At 54.5% G+C, this 24,456-nt stretch overlaps 4 protein-coding genes across 4 annotated transcripts; 2 read left to right on the top strand and 2 right to left on the bottom strand.

The window, feature by feature from the left end:
* The first annotated feature begins 2,683 nt into the window (after nt 1-2,683).
* CLPP (caseinolytic mitochondrial matrix peptidase proteolytic subunit) lies at nt 2,684-7,868 on the top strand. The gene is made up of 6 exons (XM_052643618.1): nt 2,684-2,888; nt 2,979-3,050; nt 3,563-3,659; nt 4,519-4,706; nt 5,461-5,566; nt 7,521-7,868. Exons 1-6 carry the CDS (start codon nt 2,703-2,705, stop codon nt 7,688-7,690), a joined length of 819 nt encoding a protein of 272 aa, XP_052499578.1. The 5' UTR covers nt 2,684-2,702; the 3' UTR covers nt 7,691-7,868.
* Nucleotides 7,869-11,865: 3,997 nt separating this feature from the next.
* On the top strand, nt 11,866-13,512 carry ALKBH7 (alkB homolog 7). The gene is made up of 4 exons (XM_052643913.1): nt 11,866-12,085; nt 12,702-12,875; nt 12,963-13,087; nt 13,256-13,512. Exons 1-4 carry the CDS (start codon nt 11,882-11,884, stop codon nt 13,416-13,418), a joined length of 666 nt encoding a protein of 221 aa, XP_052499873.1. The 5' UTR covers nt 11,866-11,881; the 3' UTR covers nt 13,419-13,512.
* A 257-nt stretch (nt 13,513-13,769) lies between these two features.
* Nucleotides 13,770-14,316, bottom strand: PSPN (persephin). The gene is given in 2 exon segments (XM_052644358.1): nt 13,770-14,084; nt 14,086-14,316. Coding segments are annotated over 2 exon segments (546 nt in total).
* A 2,861-nt stretch (nt 14,317-17,177) lies between these two features.
* On the bottom strand, nt 17,178-23,593 carry GTF2F1 (general transcription factor IIF subunit 1). Its single transcript, XM_052642842.1, has 12 exons — nt 23,488-23,593; nt 23,354-23,400; nt 22,797-22,869; nt 21,410-21,603; nt 20,423-20,593; nt 19,759-19,943; nt 19,046-19,199; nt 18,779-18,960; nt 18,610-18,683; nt 18,385-18,523; nt 18,086-18,203; nt 17,178-17,990 (listed from the first exon to the last, which is right to left on the bottom strand). The coding sequence occupies exons 1-12, from the start codon at nt 23,497-23,499 to the stop codon at nt 17,786-17,788; spliced, it is 1,554 nt and encodes a 517-aa protein (XP_052498802.1). The 5' UTR covers nt 23,500-23,593; the 3' UTR covers nt 17,178-17,785.
* Nucleotides 23,594-24,456: the final 863 nt, after the last annotated feature.

Here is a 24,456-nt window from a genome sequence, read left to right as displayed (position 1 = left end):
GAGGGGTGGGGCGGTGCTCGAGTGGGGCACTGCGGGCCTAGGGGCCACTGATGGGACAGCCCTTCTCCCCAGAGGCAGGGTGGGAGCTCCAGCCTCAGGGAAGCCGGCTGGGCAGGGTCACCCACCTGACTCACAGCAGAGACTGGATGGGCCAGTGCTGCTCCCCCACTCCTTCAGTCCCTGCGGTAGGAACACCACTCCCAGCAACAGCATGCCTGCAGTGAGTGAGTCAAAGTCGTGCAGTCGAGTCCGACTCTTTGCGACCCCATGGACTATGCAGCCCACGGAATTCTCCAGACCAGAATGCTGGAATGGGTAGCCCTTCCCTTCTCCAGGGGATCTTCCCAACCCAGGGACCAAACCCAGGTTTCCCGCATTCCAGGTGGATTCTTTACCAGCTGAGCCACCAGGGAAGCCCAGGTGCCTCCAAGGTCTCCTCTATACTCTTCCGTTTCCACATTCTTTCCTCTTTCCTGCCCCTGATTCCATAAGGTGAAAAGTGTCTGTGTCCTTCTCTATTTCCTCATCAGACCAGGCACAAAGCTACACTTATCTAGGACACCTGGCTTCGAGTTTAGAGTCCAGCAATTAGGAACGGTCTGCATGTGAACTCCCACCTATGCATCAAAAGCCATGCCAAATGGACCCTCATTTGGGAGGGCTTCTTGGATGCCCGTGGTTGCAGATCTAACACAACTAATACACATCAATTACCATATGTGAAATTAGAAAGCCAGTGGAAATGTGCTGTATGACACAAGGAGCTCAAATCTGGTGCTCTGTGACAAACTAGAGGGGTGGGATGGGGTGGGAGGAAGGTTCAAGAGGGAGGGGACATATGTATACCTATGGCTGATTCATGTTGCTATATGGCAGAAACCAACACAATATTGTAAAGCAACTACTCTCCAATTAAAAATAAATAAAATCAAATATATATATATATAACAATATATATAATATATAAATAGTAAATATGCATATATATATATATAGAGAGAGAGAGAGAGAGAAATCTCTCCCACCAAATACACATCAATAGCTAATACAAATCGAGTACTTGCTACATTCCAGGTCCAATTCTGAGGACCTGACAATGATCTCAGGATGTAGTTTATTACTATTATGTCCATTCTATAGGGAGGAAATTAAGGCTCAGGGACACACAAACTAGTTGAGTAATGGGTGTGGTGACCCAAGGACTAAAGAGATGATAAAACCAAGGAGGGTCTTGGAATGCAGGAATGGAAAAACCAGACCCTTATCATCCTTCTCTCCCCCAGGTTGTAACTATTAACAGATTTCAGGCTCTCCTGTCTCCCCTCCTACCCCACACAGGGAGAAGGTATTTGCCTTACTCTTCCCCCACCCAGTATACGTGTGTCATCCAATCAGCAAATGACCCGCAAGACTCCTATCCCACTCCTTGTACCCCGGGTATAAAAGTGGACTAAGCACCGCCTGTTCAATGTTGGTTCTCCCTTGAGCTGGCCCACTGTTCTAACAGTGTCTCCCACTCTAATAAACTTTATTCTCTTCTCATTCTGCTTCATGTCTGAAAATTCCTTTCCAACCCGCGCATGGACCATGACAGTGGGGCCAAGATTTAAACACAGAGAATGTCACTCTGCTGCCTCAGCAGCAAGAATCCTTCCCTGAAAAACCGGTTTGATCATCACCATCTTCCAAACAAGAAACTTCAGGCTCAGAGGAGTTAAGCAATGCACCTGAAGATCACACAGCATGTCAGTGGCTAAACCAGGCTTGGCATACGGGTAAGCTGCCTTCAAAGCCTTCAGCTCTTTTTTTTTTTAAAGTTTTGAAATATGTTAATTTACCCCTAAAAGTTACATTAAATGAAGAATTCTTGTTTTTATTTTTTATTGAAGTATAGTTGAATTCAAAGCCCGAAGCTGTTAAGCTACCTCCTTTACCACTTCATCTCTGGGTTCAAAGTGTACTTAATGAGCACCTACTGTGCGCCAGGCAACGGTTCTAGGCTCTGGAGACAAAATAAGGAACAACTCCCAGGTGACATTTGAACTGAAAGATGAAACAGAGTCCACCCTGAGACGATCTAGAGGCAAAAAGAGGTTCCAAACGTTACCAGGAGCCTTCCTTCACCCCCGCCCCCCGCGCCACACACACCTTTGTCCATTGTCCTCCCTTTGCCAGGAATGCCTTTCCCTACATAACAAACTCCTATACATCCTTCAAAGCCCAGCTCCAACACCTGCTCCTCCTAGGAAGCCTTTCCAGACCGACCTCCTGGGTGGAAGTCCGCAACTTCCACCCTTGGGCTTGCACATCTTGGGGCCTTCCCACTACGCCATACATAACCATAGACGGATGGGAAGGTCTCGGGAGTCGGCCCCACCAGGCTGGATGATCGTTGAAGCCCAGGCCCAGTGGGCGCACGGAGCTGATTTTTTAAAATTAGCAATGAAGTTAGAAGTTGTTAGCAATGAAGAGCAGAAAACTACTAAGATTCTTCAGGAAGAAGACTCAAATAGGTATCTTGGAAGCTCTCGGGTTCCACTCTGACACCACTTCTCTGCCTCCGCCCCTCCATCGCCCCGCCCCTAAACGTGCCCCATGCTCCCCGGAAGTGGGCGGTCTCGTGAGGCAGCGCCGCGGGCGCAAAGCACGCTGAGAGTTGTAGTTCCGGCATTGTACGGAAGCCGAGAGGGACGTGCGGCGCGATGTGGGCCAAAATATTGCTTAGGAGGGGCCGGGTGGCGGCCGGCTTGTGCCCAGCGCTGGGGCCTCGCCTCGCCGCCCGCTTTCCCCCGCAGCGAACGCCCGAGAATCGCCTGGCTCCGCAGCGGAGCCTGCACGCGACGGCGGCCCGGGCTCTTCCGCTCATTCCCATCGTGGTGGAACAGACGGTACAGTGGCCGGGCAGGGACACGGCCCGGGGGTGCAACGGCTTGGGGCACGGAGGGCGTCTGACCCTCACCCGCGTCTTTCTTCCCCAGGGTCGCGGCGAGCGCGCCTATGACATCTACTCGCGGCTGCTTCGGGAGCGTATTGTGTGCGTCATGGGTCCTGTGAGTGCCTCGCGCCGCGATCCTCCCCTTCGTCTGCCCAGATCTCCGCAAACCTCCTTGATCCTCTGACTTCTCCCCCATGACTTTCCTCCCTAGGCTGACGCTTTTTGTCCCAGTCTGACACTCCCGGCTTCTTGGGCACATAAGCCCCCTGATGCTCCCTCCTGCCCTGTAGTCCCCCTTCTACTCCTTTAAATCTTCTGGGTCTCCCTCCCTAATTTCTGACTCCCTCCTCACCAATGATCCTCCTCCCCATTCTGGGCTCCTATCCCTCTCCCCAACCTCCTCACCCCTTTCCTTCCTGTTGCCTGAGTCCCCCCTTCCTGTGTCCCCAACCCCCTGGTTCCGGATCACCCCCACCACATCCACTCCTGGTCCTGAACGCTTCCTGATCTGTCTTACTTGGGCCCTGACCACCATTCTGGTGCCCTGACTCAACCCCAGCCACCCCATAACAGCTGCCCTTAGCTTTCACCCCCATCTGGGGACACCCCTGCCCTCCTCACTTGCAGATCGATGACAGTGTTGCCAGCCTGGTCATCGCGCAGCTGCTGTTCCTGCAGTCGGAAAGCAACAAGAAGCCCATCCACATGTATATCAACAGCCCCGGTGAGCAGGGCCTTCCCCAGGTGCCAGGGGCACTCCTGGGGACACACCAGGTGACTCCAGGGACTGAGACCCCTAATCAGGGAGGTTCTGTCTCTGGAGCAAGAAAGGGGGCAGAGCTTCCTTCGGAATCTCCAGAGGGTCTGGAAACCTCCAAAAGCTGCCTCTTCCCTTGCTTTTTTAAAGGGGCACCTGAACCTGCCTCTGATCCCATAGGTAATGTTTTACCAATCTAACTCGGTTGTCAAAATTTTTTAAACTGGTAGATTCCACCCTATCCCCCCAAAAAGGTAGAATAGCCAACAGCCAATTTATTTTATTTTGGTCGAGTTGTTCCTCCTGTGGGAAAGCCCTAACCACTGGCCACTTGGGGAATTCCCTGAATAGCCAATCTTAATTGATCGTTTACTGTGCCAGGCACTTTTATAAAAGCACTTTATAAGCATTTAACTCATTTTCTTCATGCAGCCTCACATGATGGGTAGTGTTTAGTTATCTCCAACCTACAAGGAGGTACCATGTCTTCAAGAGGTTGGATAACTTGCCCAAGGTCACATGTGATGACCTGCCCAGCCAGGGGTCATACCCAGGCAGAGTGGCTCCAGGGTCTCCAACTGTAGTTATTACATTCTCCCAATGCTTGAGAATGTGGCCAATCTCATCCTTCACTGGGTCCACATGCAAATGTGGCAACTGTCAGCTCACTTTGGAGCCAGCCCTTGTTTGTTGCCCCCACCTGCCCTGTGTCACCTTCCTACCCCTGGAGTATTTCTGTTTGAGACCCCAGCCCTCTCCAGGGCCTTAGGGGAAAGGATGGTGGGGGGTAGCTGGCACAGCCCCTCACTCTCTGCCCCATCCGCAGGTGGTGTGGTGACCTCGGGCCTGGCCATCTACGACACGATGCAATACATCCTGAACCCCATCTGCACGTGGTGTGTGGGCCAGGCAGCCAGCATGGGCTCCCTGCTTCTGGCTGCTGGCACCCCAGGCATGCGCCACTCACTCCCCAACTCCCGCATCATGATCCACCAGCCCTCTGGGGGTGCCCGGGTGAGTGTGCCCTGAGAGCTGCTTTGGGGGGTGGGGATGGGGGTCTAGACAGGTGAACCAGCCAGACAGGCAGGAGTCACATGACAGGGTGGGTTTAAAATGTAGGTTTTGTTGGTATGCAGATATGGTGAGGCCAACTGATCAGGAGAGGGTTGCCATTAAAAAGACAGTTTGTGACTCACAGATCCCAAGAGGAGGGAGTGTGCCAGGCCTTGGGGACCACACAGATGGGCACCAGGGTTGGTCGAGAGGAGAATGTGGGCAGGAGCCTTCTTCAAGGTTTCTGCTGGGAAGAACGTGTGAGGTTAGGATGGGCTAGCGTGAATAGTGTCAGTGGGCTCTAGGGTGTAGGGATTGTCCCTAGTTGTCTGGTACCCTGGGGTGATGGGGCAGGAGGATGGTGACCCAGGGTGTGAGAGCTCTGCAGAGGAGGTGGCGGGGGTGTGGGCTTGGACTGGCGGCTTTGCATGTGAAAAGTGTGTTCTGGGCAGCTTTCTAGGAAAGCTCTCTAGGAAATTAGCTCCTTCCGTCCTGGTCAGGGAGGCACCAGCTGCCAGAAATAAGAACATAGAGTTAATTCAGAGAGACTTCCTGGAGGTGGTGAGGATGGAACAGGCTACAGAGGCATTCACAGAGGCCTGTCCCACCCGCCTGAATGCTGGCAGCCAGAAGCCCAGGGCGGTCTCCCGAGTCCCTCTCCCTGCGAGTGGCAGACCCTGATCCCAACCTTCCCCGTCTTGGGATGGCCCCCCAGGGCCAAGCCACAGACATCGCCATCCAGGCGGAGGAGATCATGAAGCTCAAGAAGCAGCTCTACAGCATCTATGCCAAGCACACCAAACAGAGCCTGCAGGTGATCGGTGAGCGCCCCCTACAGGGCCCTCAGCTGCTCTTTTATTGGAACCAACACAGGCGTACCGGTCAGGCCTCTGGACCTGGTGCAGCTGACACCAGGCTGGAGCGTCCTGTGGTGGGGGCCCTCCAGGGCCCTGCAGGATGTGTGGCACATCCCCGGGCGCTGCCCACCAGCTGCCAGCAGCACCTCCAAGGGTAACGGCCAGAACAGTCTCCAGCCATCGCCCAGTGTCCCCTGGGGATCAGAATCCCCACCCCACCCCCAGTTGAGAACCCCTGTTCTGAGCACTTTTCTTAGAGACCCAGGGACTTCCCTGGTGGTCTAGTGGTTAAGACTCCGCACTTCAGCTGTAGGGGATGCAGGTCTGATCTCTGGTCAGAGAATTAAGATCCCACATGCCGCACAGTATGGCCAAGAAAAAATAATAATAATTTAAAAATTAAAAGACACAAAAACTTGACTGAAAGAGGTCCAAAGGTTTTGAACAGGGTCTCCCACAAAGAAGATCCCAAATGGCCAAGAAACAGAAGCCAAGGTTCTCATCACCTTTAGTGACGATGTTTAATAATGATGTGTCAACAGTGGGACTTCCCTGGAGGTCCAGTGCTTAGGACTCTGCGTTTCCACTGCAAGGGGCACAGGTTCCACCCCTGGTTGGGGAACCAAGATCCCACATGCTGCATGTGGTGTGGCCAATAAAAAAGAAAAAATGATAATGCCATCATCAGTTATTCGGGAAAGGCAGATCAAGGCCCTGATGAGATACCATTTCAGTCCACTGTGGTGTGTGTGCTCAGTTGGATCCAATTCTTTGAGACTCCACGGACTATAGCCCTCCAAGCTCCTCTGTCCATGGGATTCTTCAGGCAAGAATACTGGAGTGGGTTGCCATTTCCTACTCCATTTCAATCCACTGGAGCAGCTCAAATAGAAAATACTGATACCACCGAGTGCTGAGGGGAGCGTGGAGCCGCTGGGACAGTTATCCACTGCAGGCAACAGTGATAAGTACAACCTCTTGGGGAAGCTGTTAGGGCTCTGAGGGTGAACACCCAGAAAGACACCTGGTTCCTCTGCCCAGCGTGTAACCAAGGGAATCAAGCGCTTCTGTCCGAAGATGCAGACGGAAATGTAGTCCAGTTCCTACAGTCCTAAATGGAGAAAGACCCAAGTGCCTGACAGCATAATGAGTGGCCAGCGGTGGTATATTCATGAGGCGGAACGCTACACAGCCACAAGGACTGGGCCACAGCCTAGATAAATCTCCAAAACAGTGCTGAGTGGGAAAAGGAGTAAACACTCTGGTTATATGTTTATTTACTTTTTTAATTAATTAACTTTAATTTTCTTTTTTTTTTACCACATTGCTCAGCATGCAAAATCCCCAACCAAGGGTCCAACCCATGTCCCTGGCAGTGGAAGTATGGAGTCCTTTTTTTTTTTTTTTTTAATTTGGCTGCACCAGGTCTTAGCTACAGCACATAAGACCTAGTTCCCTGACAAGGGATGGAACCCAGGACCCCTGCATTGATAGTGTGGAGTCTTAACCACTTGACTGCCAGGGAAGTCCCTGTGACTGTGTATTTAAAGAGCGAAAAACTGGCATAACCTCTCTGCCATTAGGCCACTGTTAGGGGGCAGGGGGCAGCACTTAGCAACTGGATGTGTCCCCAGCAGGGTTTGGAGGGTCTGATCTGAGTACTGGCCGCATGGGTGGTTCAGTCTGAAAATCACCACACTGCCCACTCCCACAATCTGTGCCCTTTCCTAGATGTGTATTTACACATCAACAAGCTAAAAAAAGAAAGAAACAGGTATTTTACTGGTAGGGAAACTCAAGGCACAGGGATGGGGAGGCCAGGGTCACACAGGGTGGACTTGGGCTGATTGAGGACTGGAACGTGGCCCTTGGGTGTCCATTCCTCACCATCCGCATCCTGCCTGTACGCCCCCTGCAGAGTCGGCCATGGAGAGGGACCGCTACATGAGCCCCATGGAGGCCCAGGAGTTCGGCATCTTGGACAAGGTTCTGGTCCACCCCCCACAGGATGGGGAGGACGAGCCGGAGCTGGTACAGAAGGAGCCAGGGGAGCCAACAGCGGTAGAACCCGCCCCAGCCAGCACCTGAGAACTGGCCTCCCTCTCGCCCTCCCAGGGAGAGCAGAGGCGCCCGGCCTGTGAGCCCCTCCACACTGACCCTGGAGGGGCCCCTTGAGGAACTGTGGATTTGGGGGTGCCCCTGTGGGTGGGTAGCCCAGCTGAGACACTGTGATTTTAAATTAAACCTTTGTAGCCTTTGCTCCCGGCTCTGGCGCCTTCCCTCTGGTGTCTACCCTGGCTCACGTGTGCCTTCACCTTGACCTTCATCTTGAGCAGAGCTAAGAGCATGCATGACACTCCAGAGGCCACAGCTTATTGTGAAGAAGACACAGAAGTCCCCATCCTGAAGAAACTTACATTCTTGGGAAAGTAGACCGTTGTTTTTGTTTTTTTTAATCAGGGCAGGAGGTATGCGGTGTCGGGTGTGTGTGACAAGAGTTAGATGAGGTGGCCTGCAGAGGCCTTGCCGAGACGGCGACATTAGAGCAAAGACCTGAAGGAGGTGAGGGTGGGGGGAGCCAGATTGCTATCTTGGGACACAGCAGTCCTGGCAGAAGGCATGGCAAGTGCAAAGGTCTTGTGGCAGGACTATGCCTGGCACATGAGGCGAACCATGAGGGAGCTGGGGTGGCTGGAGGGAGGGAGTGAGTGAGGGGAAAAGTAGAGATAAGAGCAGGAAGAAGAGGAGTATAGATCATAAAAGGTCTGGTAGGAATTTCCAGATGGCTCAGTGGTAAAGAATCCACCTGCCAAGATTCAGTCCCTGGGTTGGGAAGATCTCCTGGAAGAGGAAATGGCAATGCACTCCAGTATTCTTGCCTGGACAATCCCATGGACAGAGGAGTCTGTCAGGCTACAGTCCATGGGGTTGCAAAAAGTCAGACACGACAGTGATTAAACAGCAGCAGGTCTGAGATAGGAGGGAGATGCCCCATGGAGGGTTTCAAGAAAAGGAACAGGGGACTTCCCTGGTGGTCCAGTAGCTAAGACTGCACTCCTAGTGCAGGGGGTCTGGGTTCGATCCCTAGTCAGGGAACTAAGATCCCACGTAGTGCAACTAAGTCCGAGGGCTGGAACTCCTGAGCCTGCACCATGACAAAGACCCAGCACAGCCAAAAAAGAAAAAGGAACCACAGAGTGGTGGGTGGAGGACGGCAAGCACAGAAACCTGGAGTGAGGAGACTTGGAACCACCCAGAAGGAGGGTGACCTGGCCCCAGCCACATGGTGAGAGAGGTCGGTTTCCAGCCAGGTTTTAAAGGCAGGGCTTACAGGTAGGATGTGAGATTTGAGAGAGAACGAAATCTCCCAAAACTCCTAAGTGTTGGCCCAAAGCAGCCAGAAAGATAAGATGTTTCCAGGAGAGCTGTGGGGAGGAGCAGGGGTCAGGATCAAGAGTTGATTTCGGATGTCTGAAGTCTATCATGCCTCTCCCCTTCCGCCCCCACCCCACACCCAGGGTTGGGAATAAAAATGGAGGGGACTTCAGTGTGTCCATGAGTTAGCAGTCAGGCTAAGAACTGGCTATGGCACTTGGCCCTGCAGAAATCACTAGTGGCCTTCAATAAGACCACTTTTAGTACTAGGGGGCCAACAGCCAGGTTGGAGTGGACCCAGAGAGAAGGGACTGGAAAATACTAGGAGCTGGACAAGTTTTTCAAGGAATTTTGCTGTCAGAGCAAAGAACAATTTTTTTTTTTTTTAATATAGAGGACTTTTTAATTTGGCTTCATTCATCAATTACATTTGGTTGAACTTTTTCATTCTGCGCAATTTAAAATATATACAGAAGTGGAGAAGACCCTTGTGGTCCATTGGTTAAGAATGGCCTGCCAGTGCAAGGGACACAGGTTTAAAAGTAAGTCAGAGTAAGTAAGCCTGTGCGCCACAACTACTGAAGCCCACCCACATGCCCTAGAACCCGTGCTCCACAAGAGACACCACCACAATGAGAAGCCTGTGCACCAAAACTAGAGAGCCCACATGCCCTAGAACCCTGCTCTCCACAGCTAGAGAAAAGCCCACACAGCAATGAAGACCCGGTGCTGCCAAAAAAAAACAAAAAAAACAAAAAACACCTGCAGTAATTTTGTTTAAAATAGGAGAAAAAAGTAGAGAAACTAGAATGAGGTCTCATGTACCCACCACACCAATTCATAGCTGATCATGACTCGTCCCTCCCCTGCCTCTACAGAGCCTCTACCATGGCTCTGTAGTACTTTGAAGCAAATCCCAGCTTTTCATTTCATCTGTAATATTTCAATATGTATTTCTAAAAGGATAAGTAATTTTATTTCTCAAAAATACTAAGAATAACCACATGACCCTGTAATTCCACTCCTTTTGGTATATATCCAAAAAAAAAAAAAAAGACACTATTTGCCAATGTTCATAGCATTATTTACAACTGCCAAGATAAAGAAGCAATCTAAGTGTCCAACAACAGATGAATGGATAAAGAAGATACAGTACATATACACAATGGAATATTAGCCATAAAAAAGAATGAAATAATGCCATTTGCAGCAACATGTATGGACTTGGAGGGTATTATGCTAAGTGAGTTAAGTCAGACAGACATTCTCTAGCCTATCACTATTATGTAGAATCTAAAAGATAAACTAGTCAATAAAGCAAACAAAACAAACAGACGCACAGACACAGAACAAACCAGTGGTTACCAGTGGGGAGAGGGAAGGAGGAGGGGCAATATAGCTGTAGGGGATTTTTTTTTTTAAAAGGTATTATGAGAGTCAATGAAATCATGCATGTGAAACTTTTAAAAACTGTAAAGTGCTACAGAATTTAAAGAACTTTCAAAAAAGGTTAATAAAGGACAAGGAATCTTTAAAAAAGACAACCACAACATCATTTTCAACCAGAAAAAAATAATGCTTACTGTGGTCGAATATTCAACCGCGTCCAAATTTCCCTGGTGATCACTACTTTTTTTTTTTTTTAATTTTTCCAATCAGGATCCAAATAAGGTGCAGGCATTGCCACTGGTTGATAAATCTGTAAGTGTCTTGTTATTGCGGTTTTCCCCTTTAATCTCCTAATGTTTCTCTCCCTCTTTTTCTCCTCTTTTCTTGAACTTAACTTGTTGGAGAAACAGGGTCGTGTGTCTTACGGACTTTCCCTCTGAATTTTGAGGATGCGATTCTGTCCTTGGTACTTCCGGTACCCGGCGTCTGAATCTAGACAAGTCTGGTCCATTCAGGTTCCGCTTCTCCGTCAATGACCTTGGAGTGAGGGTGCCTTCTAGCGGGAGACATTTTAAAACCAGTTGTCCCTGTTTCCATGCCATTGGAGCAGATGATAGTCCTTGTCTAGAATTTTCAGCCCAATAAGGGCTGAAAAATGGTGACATTCCAATTCTGCCTTTAAAGGAAGAGGAATTTTTGTTTATATACTGTTTTAAAACACACAAACAAAGTACATAAACAGTTTATGGTGGTTGTGGTGGTTTAGTCGCCAAGTTGTGTCCGACTCTTGCGATCCCATGGACCTGTCAGGCTCTTCTGTCCATGGGATTCTCCAGGCAAGAATGCTGGAGTGGGTTGCCATTTCCTTCTCCAGGGGATCATCCCGACCCAGGAATCGAACCCGGGCCTCCTGCATTGCAGACAGATGATTTACCAACTGAGCTATGAGGGAAGGCCAAAACAGTTTATATACTGTTTTAAACTGGAAGCCAGCCTGTTTGTATGAGGATGGGGGGTGGGGGGGTGGGGTTCGGGATGGGAGGCGCCTCGCCTTGACCTTTGACTGAAACCCGTAAGTCCACAAACCTGGTCCCACCCCATAACCACAGCCTTAATGTCACTCCCCTAACTCCTACAGCTCAGCTTGACTGGACTCTAACCTTAACTTCATAGCCTTGGCCCAATCCTTCTCTCACCCTTGACCTCTGACCCCCGGGCCGACCTAGCCTTTGACACCACCGCTCCGCCCCGCCCTCTGGAAGACGGACCTGAGGCACAACTAGTAGTCTGAGTCTCTGTGGTCGAAAGGGCCCAATAGCGCCGGAGAGGAGGCAGATTCTGGGAAGAGCCAATAGCTTGAGAGGACGAGCCGAATAACAACCAGTAACCTTGAGCGAGAGGCGGGACTCTGAGGAAGGCCAATTGCTGGAGGGACTCAGTGCAGTCACAGCCAATGACCTTGGGGAGGGGGCGTGGCCCTGACCCCACCCTCTTCCAAGACCCGGCTCCGGGGCTATGGCCGGAGGTGGGCAGGTGGTACTGCGAACGGTCTCCCAGCAGGGCTGGGTGCGGGGCTCGGGCGCAGCCGTGCTGAGCCGCCTACAAGACGCGGCCGTGGTGCGGCCCGGCTTCCTGAGCGCGGCCGAGGAGGAGACACTGAGCCGCGAGCTGGAACCCGAGCTGCGCCGCCGCAGATACGAATACGACCACTGGGATGCGGTGAGGCTGGCAGCGCTGGGGGCGGAGCCACAGGGGCATGGCTTGGGACGTTAGAGGCCGGGCGGGGTGGAGCGCCGGGTGGGCGGGGCTACATCTGGGGCGGGGCCTGGGATGGGGGCGCGGTCTTGATGCTTCGGGTCCTGGGGGCTGGAAGAGCGCTTTGGAGATGTGGGCGGGGCCATAACGGGGCAGAACCGAAGGGTGTGTGGGGGACAGGACCAAAGTTAGGGATGGAAACGGGTGTGGAGCGAGATGAGGGAGGGTCACGGGTTGAGGGGGGGAGACAGGGGACCCGGTGAATCAAGTTGTGAATATGGGAACCAGGCCAACGTTAGGGACGCAATGTGGGACTGAACTGGACCCTGATGGTGGGTAGAAAGGACTAAGGCTAGACCCAGATCTGGTAGGGGTTGGGATTTGAGAAAACATCATGGGGTAGATAGGATCAAAGTTGAAAGTTGAGGGTGGGGTCAAGTGTCATGCTGGAAAAACCAGGCCTTTCCTTTGCACTTCCACCACCCTCCCCACCAATCCCTCCCCAGCGCTGGGCAATGCCTCAGTTTCCCTGTTCCCCACCCCTGGAAGCTTCCAGGCTTGACCTGAGCGCTCTGGGCAGGCCATCCACGGCTTCCGAGAGACAGAGAAGTCGCGCTGGTCAGAGGCAAGCCGGGCCATCCTGCGGCGTGTGCAGGCAGCCGCCTTTGGACCTGGCCAGACCCTCCTCTCCTCAGTGCACGTGCTGGACCTAGAACCTCAGGGCTACATCAAGCCACACGTGGACAGCATCAAGGTGGGCAGAGAGCAGTGGCTTGGAGCTCCCAGCTGGGGGCGAGCTGGCCAGGCCAAAACCCACCCTCTGCCATGTCCCCTCTTCCAGTTCTGCGGATCCACCATTGCCGGCCTGTCTCTGTTGTCTCCTAGTGTCATGCGACTGGTGCACACCCAGGAGCCGGGGGAGTGGCTGGAACTCTTGCTGGAGCCGGGCTCCCTCTACATCCTTAGGTACTGGCAGCCAAGGAGCCCGCACTGCACCAGTAACTCACAAGACACCCACTCAACATTTGGAACACCTTCTGTCGTTCAGCCCTGATGGCAGACTCTACCCCTAGGGCTGGTCTGCCTGGAACTAGGGCCGCCCTCACCAGCCACATCCTCTGTTTTCTCCTGCAGGGGCTCGGCTCGTTATGACTTCTCCCACGAGATCCTTCGGGATGAAGAGTCCTTTTTTGGGGAGCGTCGGATTCCCCGGGGCCGACGCATCTCGGTAATTTGCCGCTCCCTCCCTGAAGGGATGGGGCCGGGGGAGCCTGGACAGCCGCCCCCAGCCTGCTGAGCTCCTGGACCATTACCCCAAGCTGTTCAGGACACCGTGTTTGTGAATAAAGTTGTGAATAATGCTGGAGAATGGACAAGCTGGCCTCCTGTTGCCAGCTGTTTGCAGGAAGGCCAGGATCTGCTTGGGAAGCCCAGGACCACACCTGCCTCCCCCCACCACCTCCTCCCCCGACCAGGAGCATTCCCAGCTGAACACACAGTCACAAGGCTAGAGAAGCAGTTTCCTTTATTGAGCCCCTTGCTGGTGGCCCCAGCCCACCTTCCCCTCTCTTCACCTCGGCCTCTGGGCCTCCAGTAAATAAGTCAGCTGAGCTCCTCCAGCAGCTGCAGGGCCCCGGGCCGGCCATCGTTAGCCACCGCAGCCACAGGCCGCCGCCGAGAGCTGGGGCAGCCGCTGCCAGCGGTGGCGGTCATCGAGAAAGGTCACGTCGGCGTAGCGGGTGGGCCGGCAGCAGGGTCCTCCATGGGCTCGGCCCTGGCCCCGCAGTCGGGCCAGCGTCAGGCCGTGTTGGGTGCGGGCTCCGCGGGAACAACTGCCGGCGCAGTAGCGGAAGATGACCGTCTCCTCCGACGTGTAGCCCAGGCCCAGCTCGGCCACGGGCAAGGACAGGCTCCACAGCTGGCACGGGCTGGTCAGGGCTCGGCGCAGGCGGGCCCCTGTGGGGGACAAGGGGCAGCTGACAGCAGGCAGAGTCTGGGCAGAAAGGAGTTGGGGAGCACGCAGGGTTCCAGGAGTCCTTACCCAGCTGTGGCCTCTGGGTCTCTCTGTCCACCGCTGGCTCGGATGAGAGCTCTCTCTCCGCCACCAGAGCCTCCCAGGCCCCCTGGCTCCCACCAAGGTCCAAGTGGAGGATCAGGAGAAGGAGAGAGCCTAGCAAGACTCTTCCTGTGGCCATGGTGATGGGCAGGTCCTGAGGATGCAGATGCCCGGCACCCTCAATTTATCCCCTCTGCCCGAGCTGGGGAATTAACCTCATCACTTCCGGCCGCTGCTCGTTGCGATGGTTCCAACGTCGCACACCTCAGGCCCAGGCAGCCCCGCTCCTCTGCCCCACACCCCATCCTTCCAAGAGTTAAGGGCGCACACCCCCTCACACACGCATCCCATCCAGACATTCCACAGACCCATTTCCAACACCCCCTCCAGCCCCTGATTTATGAGTGCTGTGTCGGCAGCCAGGGCCGAGCTCAGGGAGGGCAACTCGGGGTCCCCACCCCACCTGCTGTCTGGAGGGAGGGTTGGGGGGCCCCACTGGTCTCCCAGTGGGGGTCCTCCCCTCTCGGGCAGGGTGCTGGGGCCCAGTAGCCCCCACATTGTGCACCAGGTAGAGCGGATGTGCATGCAGGGAAGAGGTGGGTGAACTGACGGGGAATCCATCATGGCTCCTGCCTAGAGGATTAAGACATCATGCCCTGCCTCCGGGTCTGGCCCAGGCAGTATCAAAACAGGAAAAGGGAGAGGCCTGGGGACTGCCAAGAGCTGGGACACCAGGGGCAAGAAACTCACCCTGCAGGGACTCCTGTCTCTGGAAGGCCAACCTGAGTCCCCTGGGACCCCAGCCCTACCTGGGGTTGGAGGGCATCAAAGCAGGAGGAGAGGTTAAGCCCCGCCCTGGCTCCAGTAATCTCTCAGCCCTTCTCCATCACCCTGGGGAAGCGAGCCTCCATCCTCAGCCATGAAATGGGGCTAACAGAGTCCCTCCCACATGAGGTCCTGAGGACAGACAGAAGACATATTTAGTGTGTAGCAGGGTGGCTGGTACCGAGCAGTTAAGAGCCTCTTAGACGCTTCCCTGGTGGCTCAGGTGGCAAAAAATTCACCTGCAATGGAGGAGACTCGGGTCTCAATCCCTGGGTTGGGAGGATCCCCTGGAGAAGGAAATGACAACCTACTCCAGTATTCTTGCCTGGAGAATCCCATGGACAGAGGAGGCTGGTGGGCTATACAGTCCATGGGGTTGCAAAGAGTTGGACACGACTGAGAGACTAAGCACGCACAAAATGCTCGAGGCAAAGGAAATGAGAACATCTTTTTTATTTTCAATTAAAAAATTTAGGCCATGTCCTATGTCATGCAAGATCCTGAACAAGGGATCCAACTTGTGTCTCTGCATTGGGACTCCAGAGCCTTAACCACTGGACCACCAGGGAGGTCCTGAAATACAAGCAACTTGTGTAGGTTTGACACGGTGCCTGAACTCAATGCAGGCAAGACCAGATTAAAACTCAGGTGAAACTGCTTCTAAGATTGGCAAACGTCAGAGTCTGCTTACCCGTTGGGCACGCCTGTTGGTAGCAGTATAAACCAGTGGCAGTTGAACACTGGCTACAGAAACTACCAATCCCATCCCTTTGATCCAGGACACGTGCTTCAGGAACTCATCCATTTCAGGTGAGCCAAGATGCAAGCTCAGGGCTTTTCACTGCCCTTTGTATCAAGAAGTAGGAAAGGACCGCAGCACCACCCACGTGGGACTGCTTCAGTGATTTTGGTGTGCTTTTTTCTTCTCAACTGCTTATTGAGACTACCTTCAGATGGGAGGTGTGGGTGGCAGGACTGTCACTTATACAAAGTCACCCAGAATTAAGAGACACAGGTGGGGTTTGAACCCCAAGTCCTGCTGAATGCAAGGCTCCTGATCTGAACCACTGGGGCACACAGACCGGTGTGGTGGGGGAGGCCTCAGACCTCGGTCCACGTGGCAGGCAGAGCAGGGGTGAAATTGTCAGGGTAAGGGGCAGGCACTTCCTTCACAAAAGTCCTGGCGGAAGGATGGGAGGGAGGTTGGAACGAAGTGGGACATTCCTGGGAATTAGCCAGACATCTCAGGCATTCTGACTTGGCAGCCAAGGGCCTGTAGAACTGGGTGGGGAGGTTTTCCACCTGCCATCTCCAGCATCCTGCCACCAGCCAGATCACTCAAACAGGGGTTTCAACGTTGTTCCTGCTGCCAAGTTCCATTTCCAGCAACGTGACTCTCCACGAACTCAAAGAACCCTCTTGCTTACAGAATGCCTAGCCATACTTGATTAAATAAACGCCTTAGCAACTTGTGAGACTCTAAAGGGAAGCTCCAGAAACCCCACTGAGAAGTTGAAAAGTAGTGTCCAGATGCCAAGACCAGTAACAGGGGATTGGGATTTTGTGGCCATTTGCGACAGAATCAAGAGCTGAGAATCTTAGAATGACACACCTGGGGCGTGTGTGCATGCTAAATCGCTTCAGTCATTTCCGACTCTTTGCGACCCTAGGGATTGTAGCCCGCCAAGCTCTTCTCTCCATGAGATTCTCTAAGCAAGAATACTAGAGTGGGTTGCCATGTCCTTGTCCAGGGGCCTTTCCAACCCAGGGATCAAACCCGGGTCTCTTATGTTTCCTGCATTGGCAGGCAGGTTCTGTACCACTAGCGCCACCTAAAAACCACTTTTGGGGCACCTGGTGGCCACATGCAAAAACCATCTGGAAGAACTTGCCTGGGACTTTCCTGGTGGTCCAGTGGCTAAGGCTCCATGCTCCCAATGCAGGGGGCCCAGGGTTCGATTCCTGGTCAGGGAACTAGTTGCCACATGCTGCAACTAAGACCCAGCACGGTCAAATAAATAAATAAAAACAAATATTAAAAAAAAAAAAAGAACTTGCCTGCAAAGCAGGCCTGCCAGGAGCCCCAGAGACAGAGCCTGGAACTAGGAACGAGTCCCCTATCCCAGGTCACAAACACGATCATAAAGAGGCGTCCGAAAACAACAGGATGCCCGTCTGCTTCAGGTACTAGGTGAGTGTACTAGGTGAGTGTGATGGAGACTGTAAGACAAGGATGTTTAAACTAACAATGGAAAAGAAGGCATCAAAAACAGAAGGGGCCATACACTCAAAATAGACCTACTGATCTGAAAGAGAAACATACTTTGCAGAACTGAAAGACAGTGACACTAAGTACTTATGGGTTTGTGCATGTGTGCTCAATCATGTCCGACTCTGCCACCCCATGGACTGTAGCCCCACCAGGCTCCTCTATTCATGGGATTTCCCAGACAAGAATACTGGAGTGGGGTGCTACTGCCTCCAGGGGAACTTCCTGACCCAGGGATTGAACCTGTGTCCCCTGCACAGGCAGAGCAGATTCTTCACCGCTGAGCCACCTGAGAAGCCCTACTTTTAACGGGTTCAGGGGGTGGATAAGCCACAGCTGAAGAGAGAACCAGCCAAGTGAAAGACAGAGCTGAAAGAAATCATGGAGGAGGCTGAGGGGCTAAGGAGAGGGTTAAGTCCTAAGACGTGTCTACAGGCGGCGGGACGAGAGGCAGCGAGTGTGGGTATGAAGACCCTGAGATTGTGGAAAATAGAGCATGTTTACTGGGGGGGCGTCACTCCTTGAGGGAGAAATGCATCTTGTCGTTGATCATCTTGCGCTCAGGGTTCAGGCGCTTCAGGATCTGAGCCAGCACATTCACTGTCTGCTCGCTGCTCAGCCCCGTCTTCTTGGTCTGGAACTTCTTCAGCAGGTCCTTGGTGGTCATGGGCTTCCGTGTCAGGTAGCGGCGCACGGCGTCTTCAGTCACTTGAACGTCACTGGAGGTGGGGAGCTGGGTGTCAGCGGGCGTCCTCTGTCCCTGAGCCCCCTGACCCCCACCCCCCACCGGCCCCTGCTGTGCTCGCCCACTTACCCACTGCTGGGGGTTGACTTCCCAGACTGGGGCTGAGGAGTGGATTTCCCGGACAAGCTCTGGGGCCCGGTGTCCAGTCGCAGCCGCTTGGCTGCCGGCGTTTCGCTGGTGCGCTTCCCTGTGGGAGGTGGCGGTGGGACTGAGACCAGGTCTGGGAGGCTGGACCACTGGGTAGGGGGGTGGGGGGACAGTGCTGGGATCATGTGTGCAAGGGGCTCAGAGGATGCGGAACAGGAAGACCAGGATGGGGTAAACAACGGGGTAGGGCGGGCAGGGTGGGATGGCGGGGTACTACTCACCCTGCTCCAGCTTGCTGGCGGCTGCCCGGAGGGTGGAAGAAGTACTGCCTGCCTCAGTGCTGGGCGTGCCTGGCCGGCTGTTACCCCTGGAACTGCCCCCTGATGGCTTCCGCTCCCTTTTGGGGGGCGTCTTCTTTTTCTGTGGAGATCACAACTGAGCATACATGTCAGGAGAGGGGCCCCCCACCGTCCTCCCTGGCCAGCCCTGCCTCGGCTGGGCCTTACTGCCATGAAGAGTGCCGAGGAGGCTTCACTGTCGATGTCACTCTCCTCCGAGCTGTCGGACTCCTCGCTGCTGTCTGCAAGGGGCCAGAGGAGGGGACGTCAGGACCGGAGACCCCTGAGCCAGCTCTCAGCCCTGTCCCAGATCAGGGCCTCAGAGGGACCAACCCACCTTTCCTCCGCTTCTTCTCCTGCGGTGTGGGCGCCTTCTTCTCCTCCTCCTCCTCCTTGTCCTCCTCAGGTGGCTTTTCCTCCTCACTCTCTTCGCTGCTCTCACTCTGCTCATCCACGCCCTTGGGGCCCTCCTCCTGCTGCGTGGCCTTGGGCTTGCCTTCCAGCTCGTCCTGGGAGCTGCTGTAAGACAGAGAGCGGGCAGAGGGTGAGTGAGCGCGTCTGCAGGCCGGCCCAGGGTCTCACACCCGCCTCCCGCCTGCCTCACCTGGAGCCATCAGACATATAGTCCACCTCCTGGCCCTCGAAGTCCCCGTCATCACTGTCCTCAAAGGCCTCATCATCTGAGCCCTTCTTCTTCTTCTTCTTCCGGCCCCCCTTGCTGGGCAGTGCCTTCTTCTTGGCCTTGGGGGCTCTGCCACCTGGGGAAGGATAGACAAGCTGAGGGGCTCAGATGGGCATGAATCGTGTTGTGTGTATCTAATGATGCCTGGACATCTCAGGAGCTGTGGTGATGCCAGGAACGACCCTAATTCCTCCAGGAGGCAGAGAGCTGGCCCAGGGTTGTACCAATCACCCACCGCCAAGCAAGCAATCCCAACTTCACACCCCTAGACAACCCCTTTCTCTAACTCACACTCAGGGCCGCCATCGCTGCCCTAAATCACCTGGGCCAGCCAACCACCGGACAACCAGAGACCACCCCTTGGCCCAGAGGCTGCTGGCACGACTCAAACTGGCCAGTCTTAAGGCCATTCCCATGGAAATCCCAGGCGAGGCCATGGCCGAGAAAGACCTTCCTGGGGCCTCCTAACCAACCCTGGTGCTTCCCCCAGCGGCCAAGCTCCTGGGGGGGTCCAGGGGTCTGCAAGTAACCAAGCAATCCTTTCAGGGGCATTCACTTTTCTGAGTCATCACACAAGACCTGAATTAATTACAACCGCGGCCCCAGCTGCCCAGGGCTGGCTACATCTGCCTCACCCTCCTCGCCGCTGGCCTCGCTGTCATCCGACGACATCTCCAGGTCGTCCTCCAGGTCGTGGATGCGCAGCTCGCTGGCCTTCTTGCGGCTGCGCTTCTCCTTCTCCTCATCCTCCTCGTCCTGGTCCTGGTCTTTCAGCCGCCGCTGCTGCATGATGCTGAAGTGGTTCAGGACCTTGTTTCTCCTGTGGGGCGGGGGGCAGTGTTACAGCAGGGGCTGGCAGCGGGCCTGGCTCCAGGGACCCCCTCTGGGAGTGGGCCTCATCCACTGGTGCCTCCCTGCACTTCCACCAGGTGTGCCCCGAGGGAGAGCCACTGACACAACTTAGGTGATGAGAGGGACGACCTGCCCCCGCACGTGGGGACACAAGCACGTGGCAGAAAGACCCTGAGAGCACACAGGGAGAGCTGGCCCTCCTTTGGTTCCCTGTCTGCCCAGAGTCCCTCAGGAGAAGGTCTCGTGTGATGCTGACACCCTAGCACCGGATCCAACTCCCCACTTCTCCAGTCCCTCTCCCCGCTGTCTCCAGTCCATCTGCCCCCTGGACTGGGTGCTCCTGAGCAGTGGAGAGATCTGGCTTGCTCACCGCTGAGTCCCCAGCTCCCAGCCAGGCACAACGTCGGGGGGTTGCAGCCCTTTTCCAGGCGTGGCCCCATCACTCACCTCTCCCACTCCTCCTCAGCCTCCTCGGCCGTGAGTGTGCGGTGCTTGGCCAGCGGCGTGAAGTTATACCAGTTGTGGACAGGGAAGGCCTCGAAAGCCCCATCAGGGCACTGGGTGAAGATGTAGTAGGAGGTGTTTTCTGTCACGCCGCCCTTCTTTATGCCCTTGAACCTGCAGGGAGTTCAAGGGCACAGTCTGTGTGGGGAAGAAGGACCAGTGCCACCTCCAGACAACACCCCCTGCATCCCTCTCTCCAGGGCCACCTGGGTTCTCCCAGCAAAACCTGAGGCTGGAAGGCTGGCCCACTGACTGCCTGAGCCTGGATTCCCACATCTGGAAAAGGGGGGCTTCCTGCCCTCACAGAGCAGACTTAGGGCTCCTGTGCACTATACACGACACGGTCCTTTCTGGAAGGACCTGTTAGATGGGCCGTAAAGAGCACAGGACTCTAGTGTCAGACCCCTCTGGATTCCCCTCCGGAATCCTCCTTGAAGCACTGCCAGCCCAGCTCCCTCCGGGCCTCCATCCTTCCCCTTTTCTGCCCCACCATGTGGAGGCAGTCTTACAGAGTGCCCCTTCCCCACCTACAGCCTTCAGGCTGCCCTGGGCCCCAGCCTACCCCCAGTCCCGCTGTGCCCTGGCACTCTCAGCCCTCTCAGTCCACCCACTCTGCCACTGTCGTGCGCTGTGACAGTCCCTGGGGCTCGATGTTTCACGCCTTCGTGCTCGCTGTTCAACCGGAGTGCCCTTCATTTCCCTTAATCTCTGTCTCCCCCACGGTTCCCAACCCTCAGCTCTGGGCAGTCTTTGGCTGGGCGCAGGAGGACGGCAGGCCGGGATTCCTGCATCCCTAGCACACACTCGAGCATCCCCTTGGCTCATCTTCCCCAAGAAAACCCCTTCATGGGTGGATGAGCTGTCACCCCCAGCCGCAGGACCTAGAAGTTCGGCCGAGGGTACCGGGGAGTGGTGGGAAGGGGCACTTACTTTCGGCCTGATTTACCGTTGACCCGCAGCAGCCAGGGCTGGTCCTCCGGCCGGAACTCCTTGAGGACAATGCCATACTTCTTCCTCCGCGCCTCTTCCCGGAGCTTGCGGTTGAACTCGCTGCCGGCGCCCGACTCCGGCATCTCCTCCTCTTGGTAAATCTTCTTGTTGCTCAGGTCTCGTTCCAGCCGGGCCTGGGAGACGGAAGGCGAGACTTCTCATCAGGCAGCCTGCTCCCCATCCAACAACACCCCTTCCTCCCCGCAGGCTGAGCGGTGGACCCTTAGAGCCAACTTCCCGCTTGGCGAAAAGAGGCTCTGTGAATGTGGGTGAAGGGATCTGTCTAAAGCCCGCTGCGATGTCTGTTTTTGCAGCTTTTTGAAAGTTTGAAGTTATTTCCAAATGAAAAATTAAAAAAAAAAAAAAAAAGACACCCCAGAGTCCAATAACTTCTCGTAACCTGTTTGCTGCAAACCCCATCACAGGCTCACCTGGTCCAGAGCCTTCACCTCTGCCCTGTTCTCCCTTCACTTGCCCTCGACCCCACAGTGGACAAATCTCTTTACAGACTGTTTGTAACCCTTTAATAGCCTCTGCTATGGATGAATGTTTGCGTGCCTCCAAAATGCATTCTTTTTGGCTGTGATCTCGGACTTCTGGAATCTTAGTTCCCCCACCAGGGATGGAACCTAGGCCCCCCGCAGTGAATGGGCTAGAGTCCTAGCTGGAGTCCTAACCGCTGCATCTACAGGGAATTCTCCCCAAATGCATATAACCTAATTTCCGGTGTGATGGTATTTGGGGGCGGGGCCTCTGATAGATGATGATTAGGTTGTGAGGCTGCAGCCTATTAGGAGTGGGATAAGTGCCCTCTTTAACAAAGGATTCCAGAGTGCTGTGTACCCAGGTGAGAGTACAGTGCAAACGCACCAGCTATGAACCAGGACACCAGATCTGCTGGCGCCCTGATCTTGGACTTCCAGCCTCCAGAACTGTGGGAAATAAATGTCTGTTGTTTACAAACCACCCAGTCTCTGGAATTCTGCTAGAGCAGCCTGCAACTAAAACAGTTTCTAAAGACCGCTCTGGATTCTCCAACAATAGGGGCTCTGAGTCACCTCTAGGAGGCAGCCCCCTCCTCTCTTGCCCAGATAGATCTCGACCTGGAATGCCCATCAGTGGGCACAAATTTCAGGAGAAAGCCTCCTGCAAGGCCACACATATCTTGTCCTCAGGGGTGCCCAGAGGCTCAGCCTGGGCCTTAGTTATCATTTATCTGCACGTGGGGAGAGGGGAGGATCCTAAGCCTCGGTTACTATCACAACCAAGCAACTATTACATCAAATCCAGGGTCAGGCTTTCTCACACCCTCAGAACTCGGACTTACCTGATTCCAAGTAGTGAGGTTGACTTTATCGGCTGCATTGAAAGCCATGATATTGTATTTTTTGGTGGTATTTCTGGTATGGGCAAAAAGAGGCAGTGCTCAGTTAATCATTCATTAATTCAGTAAACCCTCCCAGGCTCAGTTCTTTGTGCGGGGCAACGCTGGGGACCCATGAAAAAAAACCCAGAGATCAGTTAGGGACAAATATTTCTGGGAACCCAAGATGGGATAATTGGGAACTCAGCCCTGGGCAGGGGGGTGGACAGGCAGGGACTGCCTCCTGAAGGAGGAAAATACTGTAACGGAATTTCGCAGGATCAAAAAGAATCCACCCAGTAGAGTCACTGTTGTCATTCCTGGCTGAGGGAATCCTAGGCAGGCAGGCTGCGTGTTACTGTATATTAATGTACTTATTCATTCACTCTATTAAAAAAACAGTGATGCCCCAGAGGCCTCGGCTCAACCCCAGCCCTGGAAGAAGAATCAGACACTCCTGGAGCCTCGAGATTTTAATCCTTTTCTGGAGGGAGAGGGGGTTGGTAGGGTCAGGGACTTACTTGGGAACTCGGACGACATACTCAGTGACATTCTGGCTGCTGGGGCCCTGAGGGGAGAGAAAGCAGGACAGTGAGTGAGAGGCTACAGAGGCCACCTCCGGGACCGCAGCCGAACCGCCTGGCCGCACACTTACGAGGGCCGCCATGGGCGATGGGCGATTGACCCGGGTCCGATCAGAACCTTTCTTTACGCCTCCCTCCGGGTGCGCGTCCCTCGGAGGCCGCCCTCGAGGTGTCGGGTCTCCGGCCCGGGATACAACCGATCCTGGGGAAAGCTATCCGGAGGCGGCACTGGGTCGGCGATTGGCTTGAGACCGCCTGTGCCAAGTCTGCGCCTGCGCAGCCGCCTAAACCGGAATCGAAATCCTCCCGCAGGCCTAGGGGAAGCAACCTACTCCCAACTGAAGGTAGCGCTTTCTGTATCTAGCGCTCTGGCGGCCCGCAGTTTGTATAGCACGATAATCCCATCAGGCCGATAACCTCATCACGCGGATAACCCAATCAGGTGACGTGGAGACGCCCCCAGTGACATTACATCTCAGGACCGCGGGGTATCTTGGGAAGGAAGGGAGGAAACCCGCCACCCTCGCGGCCTGTCGGGCCATTTGCGCATGCGCCACTTTACTGCGGAAGTGAGTCCGGGGAGGTCGCGTTACCACAGCAACCGAGGCCTCCTTGGCAGCCGACTGCTGCGGCTCTACCTGAGCCTCTTTGGGGTTCATTTCTCCCCACAGCCCCAGGGGGTAGCCCTATCATCTCGCCAAATAATCGGGCCAGGGGCCCTTGTGACGTTGAACCGAACCAGGAGAGGTCAGGGCCTGTGTAGGGGATGGAGCGCGCTCACCCCACGGGCCTCAGGCGGGTTGGGTTTGTGCAAGTCCAAACTGCCCCAAGTAGGCAGAGGCCCCTGAGGCCCCAGAAGAAGGGAAACGTCGCGGGGGTGGCTGGCTTACTCGGGAGAAGGGAAGGAGGTTATGGAGGGCGGGAGAATGCAGGTAACCCCTCCTCAAGTCCAGGTGTGCACACGCCCTTCCTCCCGGCCCCCTACCTTATTGTAACACAACTTCGCATGCTCAGGGTCAGGTATTCAGTGATCCACGTTA

This window comes from Budorcas taxicolor, chromosome 7 (assembly GCF_023091745.1).
Source record: "Budorcas taxicolor isolate Tak-1 chromosome 7, Takin1.1, whole genome shotgun sequence".
Taxonomy (NCBI): Eukaryota; Metazoa; Chordata; class Mammalia; order Artiodactyla; family Bovidae; genus Budorcas; species Budorcas taxicolor.
The sequence above is the reverse complement of the archived record's forward strand: the minus strand, read 5'-3'. Positions and strand labels throughout refer to the sequence as shown.